The sequence below is a fragment of the Triplophysa rosa genome, unplaced genomic scaffold (assembly GCF_024868665.1).
Source record: "Triplophysa rosa unplaced genomic scaffold, Trosa_1v2 scaffold84_ERROPOS85878, whole genome shotgun sequence".
Taxonomy (NCBI): domain Eukaryota; kingdom Metazoa; phylum Chordata; class Actinopteri; order Cypriniformes; family Nemacheilidae; genus Triplophysa; species Triplophysa rosa.
In genome coordinates, this window is record NW_026634862.1 from 36,332 (window position 1) to 63,254 (window position 26,923).

Consider the following 26,923-nt stretch of genomic DNA (forward strand, 5'->3'; position numbering starts at 1 on the left):
CTTTGAGCGCTGCAGCGCTGGCCGCGCAGGATGTCGGTGATACGGACACACACCTTCCCCTGAAAACACACACCTGCCGCACTGGGAGGAAAAACACAGCGCATCTCATCCTAAACGGTAAGGTGTTTTACGTTGTTTCGTTACGTATTTAGTTATTGGAACCTGTTATGGAGTTATTTTGTTTCTAGTGATGCCCTTTAAAGCATACCCTGTCCAGATACTGGTCTAATGGGTCTTTCTGAAAAGCATTTAAATATTTTCCCTGTGATACTCGCATGGTCGAACATTAGGCAAATGTTCCTGCTGACTCTTGGCAGTACTAGATGTTAGTATTATATAGATAACTATATAATAGTTTTTAAAATGTGATGATTACGTGGTTATTTATAATAAGGAGGAATTGGGTTGACAGTCATTTGTATAATATCGCCCGTCATTGATGGCTCTACAAATCGATCCTGTCACATCAACACTCGGGATTTATTTTGTAGCCTTTATTGCTATCACATCATTGGACGCAAGATCACAACGTCGATGTTCCCATGAGTCAGCACATCTGTAATTCGAACTTGTTGTACAGAATTAAATAAGAAGAATAAACCTCAGTGCCTGCCCAAAAGCCTCCACTGCCTCCTTTATTTGACTTGAGTGTGGATCATGGTCTGTAAACATTACATCATCAGAAATCCCTCACCTCACAGTAGTTTATATATAATGCTGATTGTATGTGAACTGTTCTTTACAGATGTTTAGTATTTCTAGTGCATCTGAAGGTGTTCAGCCGTGTTGTTTTGTCCTGTAGCTGTAGGGACCCAAGGGGCTTTTACTAGAAGTGCTTTTGTGCTGCTTTGTCACAGGTTGTGATGTGCTTTATTGTCATCCTCTGAAGCCAGCTTCTTTAGTATCCCTACGCATTTCTCATGGTGAGATGAATTGAAGACAGTCCTTTCACAAGTTCTGAAACAAAGGTTAGGGAAAAGTTTTCCCTTGGGCTAAGGTCAACGGGGGAGGGTGGTTGTCTGTTGCCACATTGCCACGGTAACACACCCTAAAGTAGGGGAACTAGGTTGAAGCCCCCCCAACACCCAGCTAAGGTCTATATAGATACATGACTTGATTGATTACCGTGGAAACACTTGACTCACAGCCTGGTTGTTGATGGGGATTATACTTTGTGAAGTTGTGGATTGTGTAGGGTTCTGATTTTTGTTTAAAATTATTAGTTAAAGTTTTTGTGTTTTTATTATTAGGAATATCACTTTTGGATTTTAAAGCAATACACATATATTCTGTTCTCTGTTCACACACAGTTTATTTGTCACAAATACAGTGTCTGTCTAAACAGAAACTCCTTACGACAATTCCAATTGTTGTTGTAATTACTCTGTCATAATACTTCTAATGGGCTCTAAAGGGACTAAATAGTAAGCTTCTAGCTCTTGTGTTTGCTCACACATAAACATCAGGTGTTTGGATTCCAGTTTCTAGTCCCACCTGTTGTCACCTTGGCAACCAAAGTGCATCCTGTTTGCCCGCTAGATCATTCACTTCCTTTTTTGAAATGAAATGATCAATGACATCATATAAATCTAGTTCTTTGTATTTTTAGTTCTATTTCTCTGTATTAAGCAGTTGTTTAGCTGCATGATTTTCAAGTGACTGCTTTGGTATTCTGTGATGTTTGATTTTAATGAAGCACACACACATTAATGTATTTCTCTGTTTACTATGACCGTCTGCACTTGAATTTGTATTGACTGTGGGAGTAACCGTGTCTGTTTGTGGTCGAGAGCAAGCCGGGCAGTGAGTACTGTAATATGAGAGTATGTGTGTGCACATGACTGTGTGTGTGTGTGTGTGTGTGTGTGTGTGCGCGTGTGTATATGTGTGTTCATGTTTGTATATCCCGGTGGGGACCTAAACCTGAATGCACACCAACACATGGGGATTCGTGTCACCGTGGGGAACAAAATTGAGGTCCCCATGGGCAAAAAAGCTTATAAATTGTACAGAACAATATTTTTTTAAATCTAAAAATGCAAAAAGTTTTCTATGATCTTTAGGTTTAGGGGTAGGGTTAGGGATAGGGGATAGAATATACAGTTTGTACAGTATAAAAAACATTACGCCTATGGACTGTCCCCATGGAGATAGTAAACCAGACATGTGTGTGTGTGTGTGTGTGTGTGTGTGTGCGCGTGTGTGTGCGTGCGCGTGCGTGTGCGTGTGTGCGTGTGCGTGCGTGTGTGTGTGTGTGTGTGTGTGTGTGTGTGTGTGTGTGTGTGTGCGTGTGTGTGTGTGTTTTGTCAGCCCCTTAGCTATCAACACATTTCCACCATATTATTAGATGTATGGGGTTTTTTTGGAAGGAGAAAACTCTCTTAGGCAGATATAAAGTCAGCATCAGTGATTGACAGTGAAGTGAAGACAGTTGACAGTTTCCTTGTCAGTACACATTTCATACTATATTAAGTGATTGTGCCATGACCTGAACGATGATCTTATTGGCTCCTACCTACAAGTTCATAAAGGGACACTTATATACTAACAAATTTTTCCAGAGACTTAGAAGACACATTTTCAGAGTTATTCTTCTCTTTTTACTTACATCTACACTATAAAAATACGATGGGTTATTTCAAATCAGCATTGGATCAATGATGGGCAAACCCAACCGTTGGGTTGTAAATTAACCTATACCTGGTTCCTTAAACCCAAATACTGGGTTGTTTTAACTCATTGCTGGGTCAAATGTAAACATTCTCTGGTTTAATTTAATTCAACAGTTAGTCCATGTTTGACCCAACGATGGGTTGATATAACCCAACATTTATTAGATTGTACCTTGAAATCCATGCTTCTTCAACACTGTTGTTTTTACTCTGTAACGTGTTGAAAATACCATCTCATTTGCGAAATGAGATATTCTTTTACACCTTTATTGAGATTAACCTGGAACTTTGGTTTCATTAAGCTCTTACCTCTGTCATCTGTGCGATTCCTGAAGTCCTCCTGTTACTATACGTCGGACTATGTATCGTGTGATGGCCATTGCTAAGTTGTTAGACGTTCGTTGTTAATGGTTCATTTACCTTCTGTAATGACCCTTTACAATCAATAGAGATCACTAAGCAATGAATCTCATGCTGACTGCTCACCACCTCACACTAGCACTGGTTCAGTAATAATATGAAATATATTAGAAATATATCAGAAACCCTCCTCCTTCCCAAGCTCCACATGTATAGATCTGCTACAAGGTGATCATGTATGCTATATGAGGGTTATTCATATATGTTACTATTTGTGCAGCAGCAGCTTTCCTTATATGCTCACAGCAGCATGTTGTGGATGTATTAGCAGTAGCAAGTCTCTGTACTTGCTCTGCCGCAGCAGCAGCGTAGCAGATCTATTCCGCCAAGACCAAATACATTTATATGTCATGTACACTACCATGCTAAACCCACCGAGAGTTGTCATGACAGAACTGTCTTTATATAAGGTATTTGTAAAAGGACCAGTCTTATTTTGTATGAATGAAGGGAATGCAAAGTGAGGTTGACATAGTAGTTATTTTTCAAGTCTTGGTTATAAAGTTCCTCTCCGAGTTCCCTTGTCGACCTGAACCACCAGTTTAGTCACATCACATTTGATTAATGTGTGATTCCACTCATAACCTACCTCTTTCTATATATCTTCTCTCATCCCTTCATTATTTTGCTTCCTCTCATTCTCTATTTGGGTCCTCACTCACATTGCCCGCAGATGTGGTTAATTTCAATTAGGAAATTCACAGTAGCCATTAGTGGAAAATCACGATTCTATTACACTACGTGGAGAATCTATGTATAAATCATTCAACGTTTTTTCACCTACACAATCAGACAAGATATTTCAAAATTACACCTAATTTTTTGTTTAAAATAGCATATTTTCATGATAAAAGATTGTTGTAGATCTTTGTTATAGTGGTTCAGTGTAGGCAACCAAACACGGTGGAGTATTGATAGGTTTTCTATTCATTTGAATATTTTCAATAGCGATAAAAGAATTGTGATAAAAGAAAATAATATACTGTAGTATACTCCATTAACCTAACATATTTTAGCTTACACTGCATATATAGGCTACAACAAAAAAAATGTACAGGAGTATTTAACAGCAAACAGTAAGTAAAGAGAGCTTACTTCCCTCCTGAAAGAACTAAAAAGTTACTGTTGGCAGATGTTTGGTAGACGTTTTTATGACCATGTTACGGCAATGTAATGGAGATTTCCCTTTACCTTGATATGTCTTCCTAAATGAGGAATGATTTTAAAGCATCATTATAAAACACATTATACCTTAGAATTAAAGTAATAGAAATGATTGTCCAAAAGTGTTTTCATGAAGCATTTGCATAGCATCATTACATGGCTCAGTATTGCTCTGTATCAAACAAAACAGTTGCTGTTTATCATTGTTCCTAAATTTTAGGCCTTTTAGTTTGTGCATCTTTTCCTCGGATAGAAAAGCAGTTTACAGTAATTACCTAAAAAACTGGTGTGTTTGGACTTTGACACATGGCTGATTTACAGCGAAGACTGAATCCAAAGCACCATTGAGAACACTTGAATCTCCTGAAGTATTTCTTAATCTCTGTGTGTTTCCTCAAAGCTTCTTTGTTTTGGTGTTGTTCATAGCACCAAATGTTCTGCTGGAGGGATTATATGCCTGGTGTGTGGGTTAGTGCCTTGGACCTCATTTACCAGACACATTCAAGCCGAGTATGTCAAACAGGTAGTATCAGTTGAATCAAGTAGCATGACAGGATTTTGCTAGAAGAGTTGTGATAGGGTTGTCTCGACCTGAGACGACCATGAAAGTATGATCCAAGGGCAGGTGAGGCTACTGTTATGTAAACTGAAAATGTCTTCTGGAGTACCAATTGCTCTGAGCCTTTTAGAATAAAATGAGAATACTTCTTGGGGTGGATTTTAAGTGATTATTTAAATCACAATGTCAATGTCAATTACAATAAACAGTAAATAAAACACATTCCTATCTGGCATTGTTAATCACTAACAAACAAACTGGGACTTTTAGGAGATTTTCCTCACAGGACTGTAACACTGTCCCATTCATTCAGAATGTTGTCAAAAATCCATCAAACATGCTTAACAATGTCTGTTGTAATCAGATTTGTGACTATAGTGAGCTAGTAGAATGTAGAGTGCAGCTCTTATTTTGGAGTAAGATAATGTATGAATAAATTCTAAATTCCAAAAGCAGAATTCAAAAAAAGACACTCAAGATTGGTATTATGTTTTTATAGGCGTGTGTGACAGACAGAGTGAGAACAACGTGGAAAAATACATTTTGAAGAATGTAGGACAGAAAACAGTTCTGGGGCACTTTTGACTACCATTGTTTTTTTCCTACTATGGTAGTCAATGGGTGTTGAGATCTGTTTGGTTATAAGCATTATTCCATTTACATTTCCGCATTTGGCAGACGCTTTTATCCAAAGCGACTTACATTGCATTATCCTGTACATTTGTTTCTAAGTATGTGCAATCCCCTAGGATCGAACCCACGACCTTGGCGTTGTTAACGCCATGCTCTTACGACTGAGGAAAGCTACAGGAAAGTTCATCAGAACTTCTGTGTTCATCAGAACAAAGAAATTTATACACATTTGGAACAACTTGAAGGTGAGTAAATGATGACAGAAATTTCATTTTTGGGTGAAGTATCCATTTAAGGTTTAAAACTACAATAGGAATCTCCATCAATATTTTTCTTTCTCGTGATTGACCCAACATTATATTGATTATTTGTTAAGCTTATAGTAGTTCACCTTCCAAATTAAAACTCTGTCATCATAATCACGCCCTCTTGTCGTGTCAAATCTGTATGACGTTCTTTCTTCTGCAGATTTCTTCTGATGATATTTTGAAAAATGTTGGTAACATAACAGCACAGCCCCCCCCCAATAATTTCTATTGTAACCAATGCAAGTGAAAGGGGGGCTGTTAACAACATTCTTCAAAATATCAAAATATATACAGTATTTCTTATAAAATCATTTAAATGTACTGTAGGTTATGATAATGGACAGATTTGATACTGAGTATCTGGGTGTGTTGTTTGCTATCACTGACATTGCATCAGAGACACCACTGAGGTGAATGAGAATGTGTTAGAGTTTGTTAAACCTTAACTCTCCTCTGGCATCAAGGAAGAAAGGAATCTTTGCACAGGAAAGCTGAGACAGGAAAGATGTCATGTAGGATTGGAACTTTAGAGTTTGATAGGCTGACTACACAGATTTTCCATTGCATTGTGAAAAAATAGTTGAGACATAAGTATTTGTGCCAAATGACATTCATGTTAGAACCGCACACAGCATTTCCTAAAGAAGATGACTCAAAATGGCAAGACATCCTTACTTTTACACATGAATTAATTATACGTAGTAGCTTATGCTTAACTCAGCTCAGATCAGTCAGGATGGAACCAGATTCTTCCTGTGACGTCAAATGTGTTTTAATAAGTAAAAAACCTGGAGGATCGAATGAGACACTGTTCACTTCACAGGTTGTACTGTGATGAGTTCTGGTTTGCAGGACTTGCTGTCTTTTTACCAATCCTACTAATAACTACAGTTACATGCTGTTGCAAACAACTCTGTCAAAAAATAACAATATATGTGTTTTTTGCTTTTGTCCACTGGTCAGTCCCAGCATTAAGGTTACTTGTATACAAGAACATGGTTTTTGATAGATTCCCATGGCACTTTTCACTAATGTGCACTGTTGCTGTAGGCCTACATTTTGTATAAAATATGAAAAAATTGTATTGGAAATAAAAAAGCACTATGCAAAAATATTACCCATTGAGCAAATGGAGAACAAATACAGTGATCATAAAGAAAGAATCATGAGTTAGTCTGTTGTGACCCTCCAAAAGCATTTCCCAAAAGAGCTGTGTCCAGTGTGTGATTGTCCAGTCCCAACAGACAGCAGTAGTATAGAGTACAGTAAAGCAGAAACCCCTGGGCTTTTACTGGAGTTAACGCTTCCTCGTTGTAATACTAAACAATTTCAATGGTTGAAAAAGTGCTAATCCATTTAAACTGCTAACAAGTCTCTTGTAAATTAAACATATCTCAAATAAAAGAGAACTAAAATGACCTCTTGTTTGTTACTTTGGTTGAATATCTTTGCAATTCAGTAGAGCAGCAGCTTTTGATTGGTTGCTGGTCTCCCTGGCAACCTCACTGTACTTTGAAGGTTCTGTGATGTTGGCTGCTTTACATATTCAAATAGCAGATGTGGTCATGACTGAATCACCAGTATGTAAACTCCTCTAATTATGACATTCGGCCATGTGAGACTTAAATTCTCAGCTAACAAACAAATAAACAATAATATATAGATAATGTACATTTTGTAAAATATATCACCTTGATTAAATCTCAACACTATTGCTTTTTATGTCTTAAATTCATATTTATTTCAACTTGTTTACTTCATTTGTTATTTGGTAACATACAGTATAAGTATGTAACAATGATTTTGCTGTTGATGTATTTCTTGGGTGTATGAGAGCAACTGATGGTTTAACCACTAATCAGAAGTAAAGAACTGGATTGCACATGATAATCATAACACACATGATCATCATAATGAAACCACCTCACAGCCACTGCACCTGTTGGTAGGCCCAAAATTATTTTTAATTAATGAGACGTTTTTCAGATTTTAATAATAAAACAGTAACTTACCAGTCACTGTTCTTATATCTGAAGTCTCCCTGTACATTCTTACAGCACAAACGTCCTAAGTATGTAGATAGAACAGTGAGTTATATTTATTTTCATTATTGTAGCAAACATATCAAATCAGCAGATGTATGAGGCACCTCGACATACAGTAGGTATTACATGTGTTCATTCTGAAATCTCAATATACTTTAGATTTATGTTTTATGTACTCGTCGATATTTGATAAACTTCTGAAAGACCCTTACAGGAATTCAGAGTAGCATCTTCTTCAGTGCCTACTGAAGTGCCTGTTTTATGTTTTAATATGTATGTAACATACTAGTATTTATAATCAGAATTAATCATTAGTAGAATTATTTGTTGTAGAATTATACATTTTGATACCAAATTATTTTGCTGCACAATTTCCTTTTAAAGGTCTTTGTTTGAGTTTTCATTAGTGAAGATTTTACTCATCTGTCAGGATCATTTTTACACAAAGCAGGTTGGCCTCAACTACTTAAGCTGAACAATAGCATTTGCCGTTTTCCTACTGTGAGCTTTCCTTCAGTGGACAACCACATTTCTTTTGATGTCTGTTACTTTCTCATTTCCTATGTTATAGTTCTTTCGCTTGACTGCACCTCAGTAATTGTGTGTTTTTGTCTTTTGTCCTGCAGTTCCAAGGCTTTGACCTCTGACCAAAAGTCTGAAGGTAACAGCACGGCATGATGGGACTGGGTGGTTGAAGTGAACTCATCAGAGTAAAGAGTCGGCAGCATTGTGAAAAATAAATTCTATATTCTGTGTGAAATCAAGAACAAACTCCTCATGCATTCTGCTTGAAATTACCTTGTAATGACAACCAGACATCACACCGTATTTTAGCAAGGAGGCTGACCTGATTTGTGAAGTATTTGTTCATTGGCCCTCCAGGACTTGTGTCAATGCTAAAGTGATGCTTATCATGGCTAGTGTGACATCTGCCGTGGAAGAGTTGGCAGGCGATCATACCAGACCTGCAGTAAGTCCACTGGATTTCCCAGAACCTTCTGCAAAATCCACAAATGACCCCAGCCATGGAGGAGACAGCATTGTCAGTCCACCAGAGGGACCCCCACCACCCCCTCCACCTCCGCCACCACTGCTGGGCCATCCCGGTCAAATGCACGCTTCACGGAAGAAACGGCGGGTACGGAGTTTCTTCTGGAAAACCATTCCAGAAGAGAAGGTGCGGGGAAAACCCAATATTTGGACTCTGGCAGTGAGACAGCAGCAGTATCAAATTGACGTGAAGACGGTTGAGGAGCTCTTTGGCCAGCAGGAGGACGTTCGAACCAAGACGGGCAGCGGACACCCTTGTGCAAGGAGATCCAGAGGCTCGTTTAAAGAGAGCAAGGGTGAGGTAAGTCAACCCAATCAGAAATGAATCACCACTAGGAATAGCTGCCGTACAATATAGTCTGGTGGATAATGTAATTTCTGTCATGACAACTCTCAGAAGGTTTAGCATGGTAGTGTTCATGACATATAAATGTATTTAGTCTTGGCGGAATAGATCTGCTGGGCGGAGCAAGTACAGAGCCTTGCTACTTTCAATACATCCACAACATGCCGCTGTGTGCATGTAAGGAATGCTGCTGCTGCACATATAACATATATGAATAACCCCCATATAGCGTACATGATCACCTTGTAGCAGATCTATACAAGTGGAGCTGGGGAAGTAGGAGGGTTTCTTAAGCGTGCTGCACTGCTACGACAATCACTAGCCAAGAAAGTGGCATTCATCAGATTACAATGTATAGCAAGGTTATTTATAAAAATAACATGAAACGTTATTATTACTATTTTAACTGCTAGAGAGACGCGCAAAACAGACGGGATTCAATTGCACATACAGCTATTCAAATGCTCTTTTTAAACACAGTATGTGTCTATTCTTCTTACAGACTCCTAAACGATCACAAAAGTACTGCGATAAAAGTGTACTCCACTAAAAAGTACACATATGAATTGATTGCTATAGTGATGACACCGTTCTTCACTTTCACTTTAAAACGCAGGGTTGGACCTTAAATAGTGCCCTTACCTCCACGTACTATTAGCATACATTATTGGCACTATACCAGCATATTTCTGATGCATGCCATGTATATATATGCCTTTATTAATCAGTGCTAATCCCCGCATTTTTAGTTGCCACTACAACAATGCACTCTGCACCGTTCCCCCTTCCGTGTGTTTGAAGCTTAAAGTGTACACGAAAGACGACTCGTCTCATAACACTCACTCGTGAATGGCTGAATGTTAGTTCTAACTAACCAGATAAGTGGGGGGTATTCTACGCACATGGTGCCACGCCGATTTAGCGCAGATGCATGACTTAAGTCTTAAAAAACAAGTACTTATGTACATTTATAAAATTTTAATTTTGTGTTGCTGGTTTATTTGGTGCCCCAAAAGTCTTGGTGCCCCTGGGCATTCGCCCAATTGCCATATGGTTAATCCGCCTATGGGGCCTGGGCTACCATGCCGACCGGCTTAACGCTAATGGGCTATGTGTGCCTCGGCTACCATGCCGACCAGCTAAACGCTAGTGGCCTATGACTATGTGTGCCTTGGCTACCACGCTGACTGGCTTAATGCTAGTGGCCTATGACTATAGCCATAAAGCCCTCTTGGGAAGCCGAAGCAGCCCTCATGGGAAAACCCCAGGGAGATCGAGAATACCTTCGGGCCCGACCCCAGCCATTCCATCGCTGGTAGGTCGATCCGGGATGGTTCCTGCCCCGTCCCAACAGCCCACTTCTAAGAGTTTTCTCTCTCTCTGGGTGTTTATCACAGCCGCTCTCACCCTCTACATGATGGTGTTCGGCAACTCGACGTTGTGTCACGGCGAGACCCAATGTTGAGGATAATCAGCAGCCTAAGCACTCTCAACCGACGGTGCGTTGTGCTACATCATAGTCTGGGTATTATCACAGCCGCTCTCACCCTCTACATGATGGTGTTCGGCAACTCAACGTTGCGGCGAGACCCAATGTCGAGGATAATCATCAGCCTAAGCACTCTCAATCGATGGTGCGATGTGCTACATCATCGCCAGGCAGGTAAAACAGCAGAGCCGATCTCCTCTCCGGGGGCCCCCCCACGGCGAGGGATCCGCACTGCCAGTCATCGAACCACCCCCCGGGACGTCGATAAAGCAGAACGTACCCCTAGCCTCCCTGTCTCGGTCCCTGGGAGCCTGACAAGAGCTTCCCAAACCGTCACGGTGACTACGGGATACGATCCGTCTCGGCTATGCAATCCAACTCCCCAGACGCCCGCCCAAGTTTCAGGGCATCCTCTCAAACCTCAGTCAGAGGCAAGGATGCTCCCGTGCTTCGGTCCGAGGTGCCCAAAGTTCCCACCACTCCCCCTAGACACCAGGTGGTGAACTTACAGGTGCTCCCCCATCCGTGTTGTGTCCAGTACGAGCATTGCGCCTGTCTCAAACAGGGCTGTCTCAAACAGAAATTGGCGCACTGGATCATGGACGCCGTCACTATGGCGTACCGGTCCTAAGTTCGCCCGTGCCCACTAGCAGTGAGAGCTCACTCCACAAGGAGTATAGCCTCCTCGTGGGCACTGGCTCAAGGCGCCTCTCTGGCAGACATCTGCAGAGCTGCGGGTTGGGCTACGCTCAACACCTTCGCGAGGTTCTACAGCCTCTGCGTAAAACCGGTATCAGCTCGAGTCTGGCAGGGCATCAGGTAAGACCGGCGGCCGGTAGGGCGTACGCCTGCGAAAGCGCCTTCCCCCTCCTAGGTGGATCAGCATGCTATTTTTTGCCCCCCTTCTTCCCCCACTGGGTGAAGAACAGGCATTCCATCCATCACTAAGCAAGCACCTCCTGCGGGCGGGCTGGGCAGAGCAGCCCTGCCCCTTAGGCCGGGTACCAACTGAGTTATCATAGCATAGTTAACATAGCTCTAACCAGACCTAGTGCTACCGGACGTTGTAACCCCCCCATCGGGCGGTTCCGTCTGATGTATCCTCATGATTGGTACCCACCTTGGCAACCCATGACCTTCCCTAGGTGGTCCTCCACCTTTAGGTTAACTCCTTCAGTCCGCACATTCCTCCCATGAGTTCTCCCCTAACGGCGACACCATGTTGGTATCTCCACTAAACTCCTCCCTACGGTAGGAAGTGGTCTCTGTAGCGCACCCCCCATTTGAGGAAGTAGCGCTTACCCAGTGGCCTTACGGTATCGGGCGGCTTCTCGCTGTTAGAGAAACAAGGCCGCCGCCTGTGAGGGCCAAAACCTACCCACTGGTAGGTTACAATTTCGCGGTAGCGCTCACGGCTGACACGCCCAAGCCAGTCACCGTCGCTTTGCTAGAGATTGTGACAGGGCACAGCGTTGTGGCGTTTTCCATAGGAACCCCATCTGTCGGCTCGACACAACGCCGAGAGACCGACAGAAAGGGAACGTCTTGGTTACGGATGTAACCTCAGTTCCCTGATGGAGGGAACGAGACGTTGTGTCCTTTATGCCACAATACGTGCTGCCCGCTGCAGCAGTCGTGAGAGGTTCTCAGGCTCATCAGAACAAAGGTGAATGAATGCAGCAAGCCATCTCCCTTTTATACCCGGATATGCAAATTTCATTCGCCAATTTCATTGGCCTTTTCTAAAGAAGTCGGAAGCGGTTCTCAAGGACGAACCCCATCTGTCGGCTCGACACAACGTCTCGTTCCCTCCATCAGGGAACTGAGGTTACATCCGTAACCAAGACGTTATACAGTAAAGTACACACATTATCAGAGGTAGATAGTATCACATAGGTAGTAACATTTTGGGAGTAAATTTAAAGTTTCTTTTACTAAAGTATTTTTCTTGTAAAAAAAGTGTACTTTTACTTCGTTACACTGTTACACGTTCCTCTCGTTACTTTTTTTCAAGTTTTACAAAATGCGTAGTTTTTTCCAAGGTTGCGATTTCTTTTTACTGGGGCATTCTTAAAATGAAAGAATCTTATGAGTCGACTCTTTTCAAACCAACGGTAAAACAATTGGCAAACCTATATCTCTGAACATAATGTATGTCTGATGAAGAGCATGTGTGCTCGAAACGTCACACGTTTTGTGAAGGTATTAAAACTTTTTAGAATTTTGGAGCTTAGGTGTGCAGACTTTGTATAAAATTTTTCCTGTTTCATTTTTGATCAAGCACCCATTTCAAGTTGATGTGCGTGCTTTTGCTGTGTTTTGCCAAATCTATATCCTTACACCCCAATTCGCATATTCATCCTAAATACTATTAAAAATTTAAATCAGTATGTGCCAAATCATAGTATGTTGAAATACACTAAGTATTCCTAAATTACTGGGATGTTCTACTATTTTCAATAAAAATTAGAAGTGTAGATCCATGGACACTACAATGGCTAAATTCACAGCAAGAGGGGGAAGTTTAGTGATGCTGCGCTGCATTAATAAAATTACAGTGATGCTTCACTAAATTAACACATTTTATTAGACAGTAAACATTACATTACAAATAATGAATGCAGAAATGCTTAAATGCAAGAGATTTATTGTGATTATTTGACTTCTAACGATCACAATGACGTATGTAACATGAGATTTTTTAATTAAAGAAAAAAATCCCACAATCCACTTAGAGAGACTATTATACATAACAAAAACATGTTAAACAAGCAATATTGAAATTAATCTTTTATTATCAGTTGTCACAGCTACATAAATGTTAACATGTAAGTTAACTATAACTTCCCTGAACTATTTGCATTGGTTATAGTTTAGATAAGATTCTATTCATATCTGTTATTTCTGATAAAGTAACAGTCTACAGCTGTGCAGCTTCTATATACTGTAGTGTCACGATCAGCAGGGGTAGAACCCAATTGCAGGCAGCCGGGGATTAAGGGGTTAACACAAAAGACTTTATTTTAACAAACACAAAACAAGGACCCGCGATGGGGTAAAAACAGCTACAAGAAAATAATAAACAAGCACAGAACGAAGACTGACTAAACACTAGACTGAATAAACACTTGACAAACTAAACTAAACTAAACTACACACTTACTAAGACGATGACACAGCAACAACAGGAACAGGCAATAACGGCTAACGCTGGACGAGAACAAGACAACTGAATACAGCACATAGCACACACAATGACCGAACACAGGACAATGAAACATGAGGGTATTATATAGGGAGACAGACAAAGGATAATTAGCAAGGGGCAGGTGTGGGTAATAAAACACTCAGGGAAAGTTAATGAGGAAACGAGATGGCGGGAACAGAGACGCGGACCGGAGAGAGGGAGTATGGAAGGCCGAAAGGTCAACAATCTCTCTCTCCACATAAAACCTAAGGCTTTGCCATGACTCTGCTACAAGACCAAGAATAGACATGACATGATGAAGCATCATCATGACAGAAGCCCCCCCCCTTAATGAACACCCGCAGGTGTTCACCAAGGGGTAGACTAATGGGACAAGACAGACTGAGACAGTGACAAAAACAGACAAAACATGGAAAACAAAATCAGGGGCAGACAAGCAAGAATAACAAAGGGACTGGGGTGTGACAACAAAAACAACAAACATGGGGGGGGGGGTGGGGACACGCAAGGGTTCATATGGGGCAGTCCAAAGGGGTTGGGACGGGAAGGAACAGTCTCTGGGGGAATAGTCCTAGTCCCCGGCTGCGCTCGAGGGCGCGAAGTCCTGGGGGACTTAGGGGGGGACTCATAGGGGGAACCGCCGACTGGAATGTCGGCTGGAAGGCCGGCTGAAATGCCGGCTGGACAGGGCTTGACGCCGGCTGGAAGGCCAGCTGGGACGCCGGCTGGATCACCGGACTGGGCGCCGGCTGGATCATCGGACTGGGCGCCGGCTGGATCACCGGACTGGACGCCGGCTAGATCACCGGACTGGACGCCGGCTGCAACGCCGGCTGGATCACCGGATGCACCGGACTGGAAACCGGCTGCACCGGCGTGGACGCTCCTCCTCGACGCTTCTCCCTCTTCCTCTCGTTCATCGGGCCCATGGCCGAGTTAGCCGGGTCTGTGGAGGACAGAGGGAGTTCTGGGTCGGAGGAGTTTGTAGACGTCGTCCCCGGGTCACTCCTCCCCCACTCACCACAGGCGCCACCAGGAGAACCGTGGAGCTCAAGCCGGAGGGTACTGAGCCCCCCCGGGCAGCGGCAGCCAGGACGAGGCCCTCCGGAGCGGTCGACCGTGGGGCGAGAGCTCCGAGTGGAACCTCACCCCCGGGACCGTCCCGGTTGGCCACGAACCTGACTATGTCCGCAAACCCAAGGGGAGCCAGCAGCCTCTTCTCCGACGGGGCGATGCGCTGATTGAGGCAGCAGTTGAAGATCGCCTTCAACTCCGCCTCGCCAAACTCAGACGACCTCGCCACCGTCGAGAATGCCCCGGCGAACTCCCGGTTCCCGTAACTCCCCTGACGGAAACCCAGCAGCAAGTGGGCTTGGGCGGCCCGCGAGGACGACGCCGTGCCGTCCTTTGGAGCTGCCTGCTGGGTTCTGGTTGGTTCGGTCATTCTGTCACTCTGTAAACTAAACATGGCAGGAAACACACTCAGGGAAAGTTAACGAGGAAACGAGATGGCGGGAAGAGAGACGCGGACCGGAGAGAGGGAGTATGGAAGGCCGAAAGGTCAACAATCTCTCTCTCCACATAAAACCTAAGGCTTTGCCATGACTCTGCTACAAGACCAAGAATAGACATGACATGATGAAGCAGAGTCATGACACTGTAGTCCATGCAATGTCTGATTTTTCTGTTTTAATCAAATGTTTACACATTTCTTATCACGTACTGTAGAAACCATAGTTTGTTTCCCACCTCTGCATAAAACAAACATGTCGCTATTACTCAAAACATATGGTCCCTTGTAATTTTGTGTCTAAGCGACCAGCTGTGTTTTTCTGCTGTTTTGTGTGGTCGATGCAGGTCTGGTAGCTTTGTAATTATCCACGAAGGCACCCAGTGTACCTGTGCAGATCTAATGTAGCTTAGCTATTGTTTGTTTGAGGTGGTGTGGGTCACGCGTGTGGTCTTATGTGTAATTTCAGACTCCGCCCTGTTCGTCCTTTGAGCTCCTGTTCTTTGAGCTGCACAAATTGCATGTATCACACACATGACCCATGTAAATGTGTTTGCTAGAAAGAGAGAGAGAGGCATCTTGTATGTCTGTTTAGTTGCCAGTAAAACGCTGTGTCATGTTGGGTAATGATCTCACCGTATGAGTCATCACACTTCAAAGGGTTTCCTGGTGCTGATACTATGTTAATTAGTTAAACAATATTGTATTTCGTAGCGTTTTCTTTTAGGTATAAAAAATGAATATGGAATTTTTTTAAAGCAGAGATACAATAATACTGGGAGTTTTATTGTACTACTGTGTTTTTATTGTAATACTGGGAGACATAATTCATACAAAAACTCCCTGTTAATAAGAGGCAATAATGCTTATTACAGTAATAAAAACTTATTTAACGTTTTTAATTTAAATCATTTTATAGCCTATGTTTTGTTTGAATGCCCATTGTTTGTGATCAAAACACACACGCTCTGTCTTTCTGTGCATCCTTTCATCCAAATGAATTACCTTTCCATCACTCTGTTCTCCCAGATCAGCATCCTGGATTCCAAGAGAGGAATGAACATTGGAATTTTCCTCAAACAGTTCAAAAAGTAAGTTTCTCAGAGAAGTCCTTTTATTTATGTGTTACAGCACAGAAATGAGATCTGGTGGTCAATGGAAACCCAACGCTTTTGTGTAATGGTCGATAGCTTTTTTGCTCAGTTTGACACCTGAGTATTTCACACAAGGATGTCACGTACATTCATTGTGAGATATACAATTCAGATAAAGCAGAAAATAAGATAAGCGTGTGTAAATTCTATTATGAGGGGAAGTGGGCAGGCGGAGGTGGATGTGTCTTGTGTAAACAGGGCTTTTGTTTGATTTGTTGACTGGAAGACAGAATGATTATAAGTACAGTTTGCTGTGGTCACATTGTTATTTACATGTTTGTATATGAATGTTTTTTTGTGTCTATGTGTTTATTATGTGTGTATATTAGTTCTGTACTGTGTATGTATGCATGTGTGTGGACACTGTATCATGTCATATTTACACTGTTGAATCACTAATGTAGAAAACAAGTTCTCTAAAGGATTATCCCATTTTAGTGGATTGTTCACACATTTATGACAGAACATTATTGAAAAGTATATGGTCACTTGTGAGAAACAATTGAAACACAATTTTGAACATTTTTTTTTTTTTACAAAAAAGGCCTTATTACCCTAACCATTTAAAAACTGTCAATCCCATAGCATGTTTGCCTAAAAAAAGAGAAGTCATAATGCCTAAGCAAGTTTTTATTAACCATACAGGTGAACTACTCCTTTAAGTTTTTAGCTAGAAAAATCTAAAGTAATCGGTTAACCCGGTAGCCATTTGAAAGGTACTGGTACATGTGTGTTTAAACAGTCTTTACAAAATGATACAGAGGATGAGAATATCAGTCATGGACTGATGGGCAGTTGTGGCCTAGTGGTTAGAGAGTCGGACATCAAGTAGAACAAACAGTTATTTTTTCAAATTGTTTAATCTGTTACAAACAGACAAATCAGGGCCGTAATGATAATTTCAACAGAAAAAGCAATAAAATGCTAAAGTAATTTATTGCTATGTTAAAATTATGATTTGTGCAAGGTAGAGAACCGAATTATCTTTACTATGACCATTTTTTGTGTTACCGTATTATGTTTTATAATTAAAACCTTAACTGCCATGATGTTTCAGTGGTTTCGTGAGAATAAACCTATTATGTGTGTATTTCTTGGGAGCATACATTGAAGTGTGCGTGGGTTAGTCTCATTTAGATTCTCAGTGGTCTTGTTGCCTGAGCAAATACATGATCGTCTGTTTTGTACTTACTTTGCTCCCTCAGGTCCAATCATGCAATAGTAGAAGATATCCGTCTGGGCAACAGTAAACAGTATGGGGCTGAACCACTGAAAGAACTACTCAAACTACTACCTGAGTCAGATGAGGTGAGAAGACCTTTAAACCTCACCTGCACATCATATTCATAGAGGATGCATAGTGTATGAAAAGTTTTGGTGTATTTCATGTATGACTGTAAATTTGAATCATAACACAATATTTATGGCTAGGTAAAGAGATTGAGAGAATTCAAAGGAGATCCCAATAATCTGACACTGGTCGATTCCTTCATGTTCCTGTTGATTCAAGTACCATGGTAAGAAAACTCGCTTATCAATGATACACAAACTTACAGTATACAGTATGTTCATTTAACCCCTTGGAAAACAGGCAATTCAACTATGCTTGTGTGTCCACTTTTAAAGCTTTGAGGTGAGTATTGAGGCTATGGTACTACAGGAAGAGTTCCATCCGTCTTGTGCGTCCATGTGTCGTGAGATTAACATTGTGCGTCAGGCTACCGAAGGTAAGAACATGACGCATTTTGTTATTGTTCTGACTTAAAGTATTTAAAGTACTGCAGTTTAATCTCTTTTCTGTATTAGTAGTTTTGTAAATATTGTGTCAATGTAGAAAAATTATGCCAAATTGGCCAGAATATTTTGAGGGGAAATTGTTGATCTAACTCAGTCTAATTTTGACCGTTGAACTAAAGATTTACATGCATGAAACATGCAAACTTGATAGCATGTGCTTAAAATGTCAGTGCTGATCTGCTAATGTGTTATACTGGGGACTGCGTTATCTGCTTTTGCAGGTTTCCTAAATGAATATGTTATCTGAGTCATGCAGAAACGTGTTCCCTGGAAAACAAACCTTCAACTTTTGCGTCGCTAATGCAATGCTCTAAATTTGAGCAACATGAACCTTTATTCTTTGTTGCAATAATATAAGTGTGTCCAGCCTGTTTTTCTGTGTGGCTTTTACACATTGTTTTTTTTTGTAAATTGCACAAAATACAGCCACATGCAATTTGATAGTTTGCTCAAACAACCAACTTATTACCATTAAGTGTGGACAGCCGAGTGAATTTTCATCAGGGCTCAGTTGTAGAAATTGGAGGTGCATTAATGCTGAGTCACTTTCTATCTGTCAGCAATGTCTTCAGTAGCCTTTGCAGAAACCAATGGCGTATGAGCTTTCTACAACTCAGCAGTACTTCAATGTACAATAATAGCATAATGTATAGCACTCCATTAATAATCATTTAACTAATGTTAAAAATAATCACTAATGTACTAATTATTACCAAACAGTCTAACATAAACTAGGACACATGGCCAAGTGCATTTCTTAAACTATAGAGAGTATGACACAAAATAGTAAGTGTATGGATGTTGATTTCCGCGATTACAATATTTGTATTGATTATTCCACAGAACTAATGACTTGTGAAGAGCTCCACGCCATTCTACATTTGGTTCTCCAAGCTGGAAACATCATGAATGCTGTAAGAATGGTCTCTATCCATAGCTTTCTCCTCAGTTTTGTAGCAGTGACCAGACAATGTTTTCCAAAATCGTAACTACATTTTTCCAATTAGAGGTCTTTTGTGAACAAGAACTTTTGTCAAAAACCAACGTGGTTATGATTCTCTGACGTCTGTTGAGTTTGAGCTAATCACACTTAGGGCCCTGTGTTAACGATCTAAGCGCATGGTCTAACTTACGGCGCAAGTGCGCTTAGGGCGCTTCTGAATCCACTTTTGCTAGTTTAACAACGGGGAAAATGGTCAATGCGCTCGGCGAATGATCTAAAAGGGTTGTCCCTATTTTCTAAATGAGTAATAGGTGTGTTTTGGGCAAAACGTGCAGTAAACCGTCAAAGTCTCATCTACCATTCCCTTTAAGGCCAGTTGGCCATGGCAGATTTTCTATTTAGGTGGCAGAATTTGCAATAGCCAAGACTGAATGCTTTTCTAGTGAGGTAACGGCACACGTTATTATTGTGTAGATAAAGATAGAAATCCGACTTGTCCTGTAAATGTTCTGCCTGTGTGCTTTAACCTCGTGCACAAGCAGACCATTTAACCTCGCGCATGAGCAGTCCAACTACAGGACAAGTCGGATTTTTATCTTTATGTACACAATAATAATCTTTTACATCATGGCATGTTTGTGTGCTGCTGCACGTCCCTCTGTGTGTTATAAGAGTGTGCGCTTATTCTATGGGCACATATTACTAACGCACTCTTTAAATAACCAAAAAAATATTGCGCCATTAACTTTAGACCAGGTTTCAGTTGGTCAGTGGTGCAGTCTATTTCAGTTGCCGCAAAATAGCAATGCGCCTGAACACACCTCGTTTTCAGGCCAGCACGCCATGGGCGCACAAATGGATATAAATGCATTTGCTATTTAAACAACGTGGCGCATGACGTGAAAATGAGAACTGCAGCGGGCTGAAACTAGCAAAAGACACTTGCGTTGTGCCTGGCGCCACATTGGCCTAGTGTATGATAGGGCCCTTAATGTCAAAGAGTTTGAGTTAATGACAGAGTTAATAAGGAGCTGATACAATTACTCCACATCAGTTAGTGGTAAGCCTGTCATGGCTCTGCTTCATTTAGTCATGTTTTTCTTGGTCCTGTAGCAGAGCCATGACAAGGCTTTTGGTTATGTGTGGAGAGAAACATATTATTGTCCTTTTGACAATAATATACGTTCTCTCCAGTGTCTTGTCATTGGCCCCACTCCTCTCGTTTCCTTGTTATCTTCCCCTGAGTGTTTAATTAACCACACCTGCCCCATGTCGTTATCCCTCGTTTGTCTTACCTATATATACCCTCTTGTTTCTTTGTCCTGTGCCCGTGTATTACATACGTGTATGTGTATCGTGCTTGTCAGTGGTCCTGTGATCCTGTCTTTCTGTTTCAAGAACCCTGTCCAGTCTAAGTAAGTGTTTGAGTGTAGTTCATGTCAAGTATTGTTTCTAGTTTAGTGTTTAGTTAGTTTTTCATCCCTGTTTACCCCTATTATTATCTTGTCTTGTTTAAACCCCCTCGTGGGTTTTTGTTTTGCGTGTTTTTTGTAATAAATATATCTTGTTTAACCCCTTCACGTCTGCCTGCGCTTGGGTTCTTCTTTCCTGCCACACACTCGTGACAAAGCCTGTTGAAAATTGCGATCTATATTATTAACCCTATAGAAAATAAATGTTAAGTTACTGAAATTGTTTAAGACAAAATAAAAAACTTAACACTTGTGAATAGTAGATGCAGGATTTTAGTTGGCTTCATGTTAATATTTTTTTGTTTATAGGGTGGCTATGCAGGCAATGCTGTGGGCTTCAAACTGTCTTCCCTGCTCTCTCTGGCAGATAACAAGGCCAACAAACCTGGCATGAACCTGCTCCATTTTGTGGCACTGGTAACTAGAACTAGAACCAAATGCAAATGTGGTGTACTGCAGTGTTTTTGCTGTTTTTATTTTACATTGACTTGCGCTTTTACTTTCAGGAAGCACAGAAAAAAGACGAGGCCCTTTTGAAGTTTCCAGAGAAACTAACATGTGTCCAGAGTGCAGCTAGGTATATTTCACTTTGTTTCTAAGATATGTCTGAGATATGTTTAACCTGTATTTCCTCTATTTTATCCTTCACTTCTCCTCATTACTTCTCCTGCCCGTTCTCGATTTTTCACTGCCTTATTATTTCACTGTTGCAGAATCTCAGTAGAAAACATTGAGGCAGAGTTTTCTTCTCTTTATGTCAAAACACGTTCTTTGGAGCAGAAAATCCAGCATGACAATGAGCTGCAAAAGCAGCTAGATCCATTTTTGCAGGTAAATGAATTATTCTTCCAATAAGAGTTTCATGTTTCCATTTTTTATTTGTTAAAGCTGCATTCCGTAATGTTTCAGGGGTAAAAATAAACTAAATTACTTGAGCAAGTACATATGGGGCATGTCAGTTTGACGTCATTTGACTTCATCTTATGTAAATATATGTAATGTAATCTGCAATTTTATACTTTACACTTAACAGAATGGCAACATAGAGGCAAAAGTTATCATTTGCAGATTTAAGCAATTTTTTTGGTTGTTTTGTTACATTGTCATTATGTTATATTTTATATGTTTTGGTCATACACAACTGTGTTAACTCCAATATCTTATGTCATAATGGTGCTATTATTAAATATTGGATTTTATGAAAAGGATTTCCCTTGTTCCTCCCATTAATGCTAATTTTTGTGCATTTGTCATTTGCTTTTTTATTTATTAGAGCGCTACACAAGCCCTGCAGGACCTTAAACGCCGCAGACTAGACTTGCGCAAGGAGGGCAATGCTCTCATTGACTTTTTCTGTGAAGACAAAGACACCTTTATATTGGATGAGTGCTTTAGAATCTTCCAAGACTTTTGCCTAAAGTTCAAAAAAGCAGTCAAGGTATGACATACCTTTTCAGGAAAAAGTAAAAAAAACACAGTCTTTCAATGAACAAGAAATAATAGAAATCAAGAGTTTATCTGTCGCTGACATTACAACATGGACACAGTCATGTTCTGTGTAGTCATTCCCTCTTATTACATTCTCTTGTCTACTCTCCTGCAGGACAACCTGGACAGAGAATTAAAAGATGAAGCCAGACGGCGACGCTTACGGGAACTGGAGGAGAGACGGTCTGCCTGGGCTGGAAATGAGAAAGGTGATAATGAAGGTTTTGGTCGGAGTAGTAGTGAAAATGACGTTGACATCCTAACAAAAGAAGGTCTTCTGGACTTCTTGCTTCATTCAAGACCTCAAAGCCCCCACAGTCCTTTGGGGCGCTCGGCAAGTGCTCGTCGCTATCATCACACGGTTGGTGACCGTGGCTACGTGGAGCTCGTCTCTGGGCCTTCAGCTACTGAGTACAACAAATTTAGCAGCCTTCCACGTTCAAGCAGGAACCATAAAAGAAAGACCGTGCCCTGGCTTTTTTTACAGGATAATAATAGGGAGCTGGACCCACAAAGTCAAGCTTATCAAGAGACGGAGGCAACTTCAACAAAGGCTGAAACGGAACCGATCAGTCCTTTAGCTAGATACTCAACTTCTGGCTACAACATGAACAATGATCCCTACAATAATAATAATTACACATCTCTCTCAGAAGGTAGAGTTACCCCTCAATTAAGTAACTCAAAGAATGTTTTTCAGAAGACATCTGGACAAGGTGTTGGACACATGAGTGTTTGTGTAGAGAAACACACACTAGTTCCTGGCCTACAGCCCTTTGAAATAGCAAGCCAGATCAATAACAACAGTCATGTTACTTTAGACAACCCATGTGAAGTTGTAGTGACAGATCTGGAAAGAGATGAAAACTCTTCCAAACTATTTGTTCTTGATACCCCTCCATATAGTAGAAGTTCTGAGGAAGCACCCAAGCCTGAAAAACTATGGAACGATATGTCCCAGGAGGAGGAAGTGGACACAAGCACCTTTTCCTCAACAACGTGTGACACCCCATTGCCCCTCGATCCATCTGCGTCCAATAAGAAACCTGTGTTAAATGTCATGGACTGCACTGAAACTGACTGTTCTGTTGTGTTGGACTGTTCTGAGATTGAGAGTTTTCCCATTATTAACGAAGTATCTGGACCTAAATCAAAGCCACAGGATGCCAACTTTTCAAGAATCCCTCAGGATGCCAATTCCCTTTCCTCCAATTTTGAGTCCTTCAATGGTCACTCTGTCTCTGCATTAAGTGATGAACAGAAAACAGAAAACATTGACCAAGAGAGTCCAGAACCAGTCAGTACATCTGTAACTACCGAAGAACCAGAGACAGACAGCTGTGACACAGCTGAGGGGCGGAAAGATGAGAAGGCAGTCCAGACCTGTAAACCCAAAGGGACCAGTCATGTCAAAACCAAGACTGTGTCCAAACCAGGGTCTACTCATGCCAGCCGTCCCACAAGAACCCTCACGGCAACTGAGAAGCAAAACATGCGTAAAGTGGTGCCCATTACGAGGCAGAATCGATCTGGTAGTAACTTGAGGAGAGTGGAAAAACCCCCTGGACATGAAAGTGCCGAACCCAGGCGTCCACTTCGTGACCAAAGCATGCCAGCTAGGAGAGGTGAGAGACAAAGCAGACCCGTTCGACATTCCAGTCTCCCTCCAGAGAATCCCAGGGCGCAAAGAGGAACACTGGCAAGCAACACCAACCCTCGCTGGACAAGGGAGTCAACTCAACGCACACCCTCCCACAAGAAATCAAATGCCAAACCTAACATCTCAAAACCACCACCAGAAGAAAAGATGTGTCGTTCAACAATGCGAGCCTTGGCTCTAGCTCAGGCCCAAGAAACTTCGGAAGGAGTTACATGTGAAACTCCAAACAACACCCCCAAAGGTTCTTTGCCCAGTTTTGCTCGCAACACTGTAGCATCCTCTTCCAGATCTAAAAAAGACTCCCCCGCACCACCTGCAGTAGGAACACCATCAAAGAGCTCCACCGTATCAAGAACTAGCTCTCAGAGATTGGCTTCTGTTGCTAGAACGGACTCAGTCAGTAGTGGACCTTTGCCAAGGGGTGAGGACAAACTAGGGGGGTCTTTAAGGAGGGTTCAGAGCGTAAGGGCTTCCAGTCGAACCACTCAAGGAAGTGACACAACACCTCAACAGTCCGGACGAGAGCATTCCTTTAAAAGTAGCAGTTTTTCAGAGAAATCCACACAGAATAGAGACTCTGCTTCTGTATGCAGGACCAATAAACCGACATGGAAGTAGAGTGGAAATATAACATACTAGGTGTAAAAACAATGTTGAACATGGCAGAACAAATGTATTTTCTGCACGTGCACCAGAGTTACTAAAGAGGCACTTGTTGTCTCATATTGTCCTGAATGTATCTACTGCCTTTAGAATGTAGCTGAAATAGATGCTCTGCAAACGTTTTAAAAGTTATGTAAGCTACTGTCACCATTTGACAGCATATGTTAGAAGCACTTTCACATCCATACACGGATGGTTCTGATGGCCTTCATGTACTTTACACATCATCAACTGTCATGAACTCACTGTCATGAACACATAAAACACATCAATCACAAATTATACTTAGATTATATTTTTAGTAATTAAACTTGTGAGCTGTTCTCACAAAGACAATTTGTCATATATTGACATGCTTGCTTTATATTATATATTATTTAGTAAAAGCAATGTAAGTAGTATTGTTTACTAAGATCACATTTTCATTAAAACAAATGAAGGAAAAAGATTTTCCACTTAAAGATATACCACCAAAATGTTTTTTTGTGCATGACAAATCAATCTTAAGTGATGAATGTCTGAATGTTTTCCAAATACATTTTAGTGTAGCTGATGCAATGAAAGTTGAGTACAACACCTAATAGTTTAAAACCTCTTCAGAAAATATCTTGGTCCCAGAATATATTAGGTGTCTTTAAAACCAGTGTATTTACAGTATATAAGAGAAATCGTTTGGTATGTGTTATGGGGCACACTGTAAAAAACCTGTAATAAAATACAGTAAAAAACGTAAAATAACAGTAAAAGACAAACGGTGAAAACATCTTAATTTTACAGGGAAAACTTTTATTTTACGTTTTTTTTGTGGATTTTTTATAGTGTATTTTATTGGCGGGTTTAGGATTAGAGATAAAGAAAACACATATTTACTAACAATTTAACAACACATACAGTATGTGACCCTGCCTGTGAAAACCATGTTGACGTCTCATAATCTAATTATGAGATTACATGTATCAAAATTTGATTTCAACCCCTATGATTTCATTGTCTGACATGGCATTACTCAGTTTATTTAAAATATGTCAAGATTATATTTTCACAGATTGTTCTTTACATTATGTAGGATAAATTTATGTAGAAAACAGTCAATCTAAAAAAATACCCAAATTGGGTTTTTCACATATGTACACAATAGATACATTGAATATAAAGCAAGTAAAGACACCTAATATAAAGCGGGTCTAATATCTTCAGTGGCTGCGGAGTTGCTTTCAGATTTTTTTTACTATAAACTGCTGTACAATCTTGCTGCTTTTGGCACTGTATTTGTGACTGTTTTGCGAATATACTGCTACTTATTTGTAAAGCCATATTGTTAACCAGGAGTGGCAAAACATTGTGCTAGAGGGGAGACTATAGAATATTGTGAACATTGTCTTTGTGTGGTCTAAACATTTGAGAAAGCACATACACTGTATGCAATGTTCTCACAGTATGTGTTTGAGGAAGTATAGTATGTTTACATACAATAGTATCTGTGTTCTTAAAAATGAAAAAATCAGTTTTAGAATAAGTGTTATTAGGAAAGAGTGGTAAATGCTGTGTGCACTATACTGTCAATGTGCAGGGTACTGTCTGTGTCTGCTGTTATGCCCTTGACCAAGGGCATAGCGTCACTACCATCAGCTTGCCGCACAGCAAAGCTATCTATTTTTCTTAGCTTTCTACTTCTTTGTTTCTATTATGAAGCGATTGTGTAAAACAGCTATATTTAATTGTAATAATAAGTCAACACTAATAGAATGCTGTCAGCTTGTTTTTTATTTTGTTTCTATGTATAATGCGCTAATTAAATGTAGTGCTGATTTCACACTATGACAACACAAAAGGCCTAAAATCATTCTACCTCTAGAATCATATTTGCCACCTCTGGTTCTAATATTCTGATGGTTCACTCTGAATCATTTATCAAGTGAATCAATGGCTTTTCTGCAGGTGTACCTCAGTTACATTGTACAATGCCTTTTTCATGTTGTGAGAAAAGTTAATGTACTGTATTGACATTTGTATTTAGTACTGATTGGTTAACATGCTTTAGAATGCATCCATGGCAACATGGGGAAATCTTGCACAATGGAATCCTTGTTCCAGCTGTAGATAGCAGTTTAATCATATAAACAACAAAAACACAATAGTCAATAGTCAAGGTTGTTGATTTAGATAACTTGGAGTGACTTTAAAATGAAAATGAAGTTGCATTTGTCCAGCCAGATAACTTGGAATATACAGTATGTCGATGTGTTAGTGCTTGAAATTTCTATTTTGAATGTTACTTTGGAGCCTTTTTCTCTGTGATTGTATTATTACAATCAATATAAGCTAATCAATAAAAATCTATG

The 26,923-nt window shown here is 40.7% G+C and overlaps 1 protein-coding gene across 1 annotated transcript; it reads left to right on the plus strand.

Annotated features, from left to right (window-relative positions):
• Nucleotides 1–26,923, plus strand: fhdc1 (FH2 domain containing 1). The gene is made up of 13 exons (XM_057328820.1): nucleotides 1–117; nucleotides 8,428–8,462; nucleotides 8,684–9,152; nucleotides 16,434–16,495; nucleotides 17,764–17,866; nucleotides 17,990–18,075; nucleotides 18,185–18,285; nucleotides 19,199–19,269; nucleotides 21,080–21,187; nucleotides 21,277–21,347; nucleotides 21,484–21,601; nucleotides 22,044–22,208; nucleotides 22,374–26,923. The coding sequence occupies exons 3-13, from the start codon at nucleotides 8,706–8,708 to the stop codon at nucleotides 24,534–24,536; spliced, it is 3,495 nt and encodes a 1,164-aa protein (XP_057184803.1). The 5' UTR covers nucleotides 1–117; nucleotides 8,428–8,462; nucleotides 8,684–8,705; the 3' UTR covers nucleotides 24,537–26,923.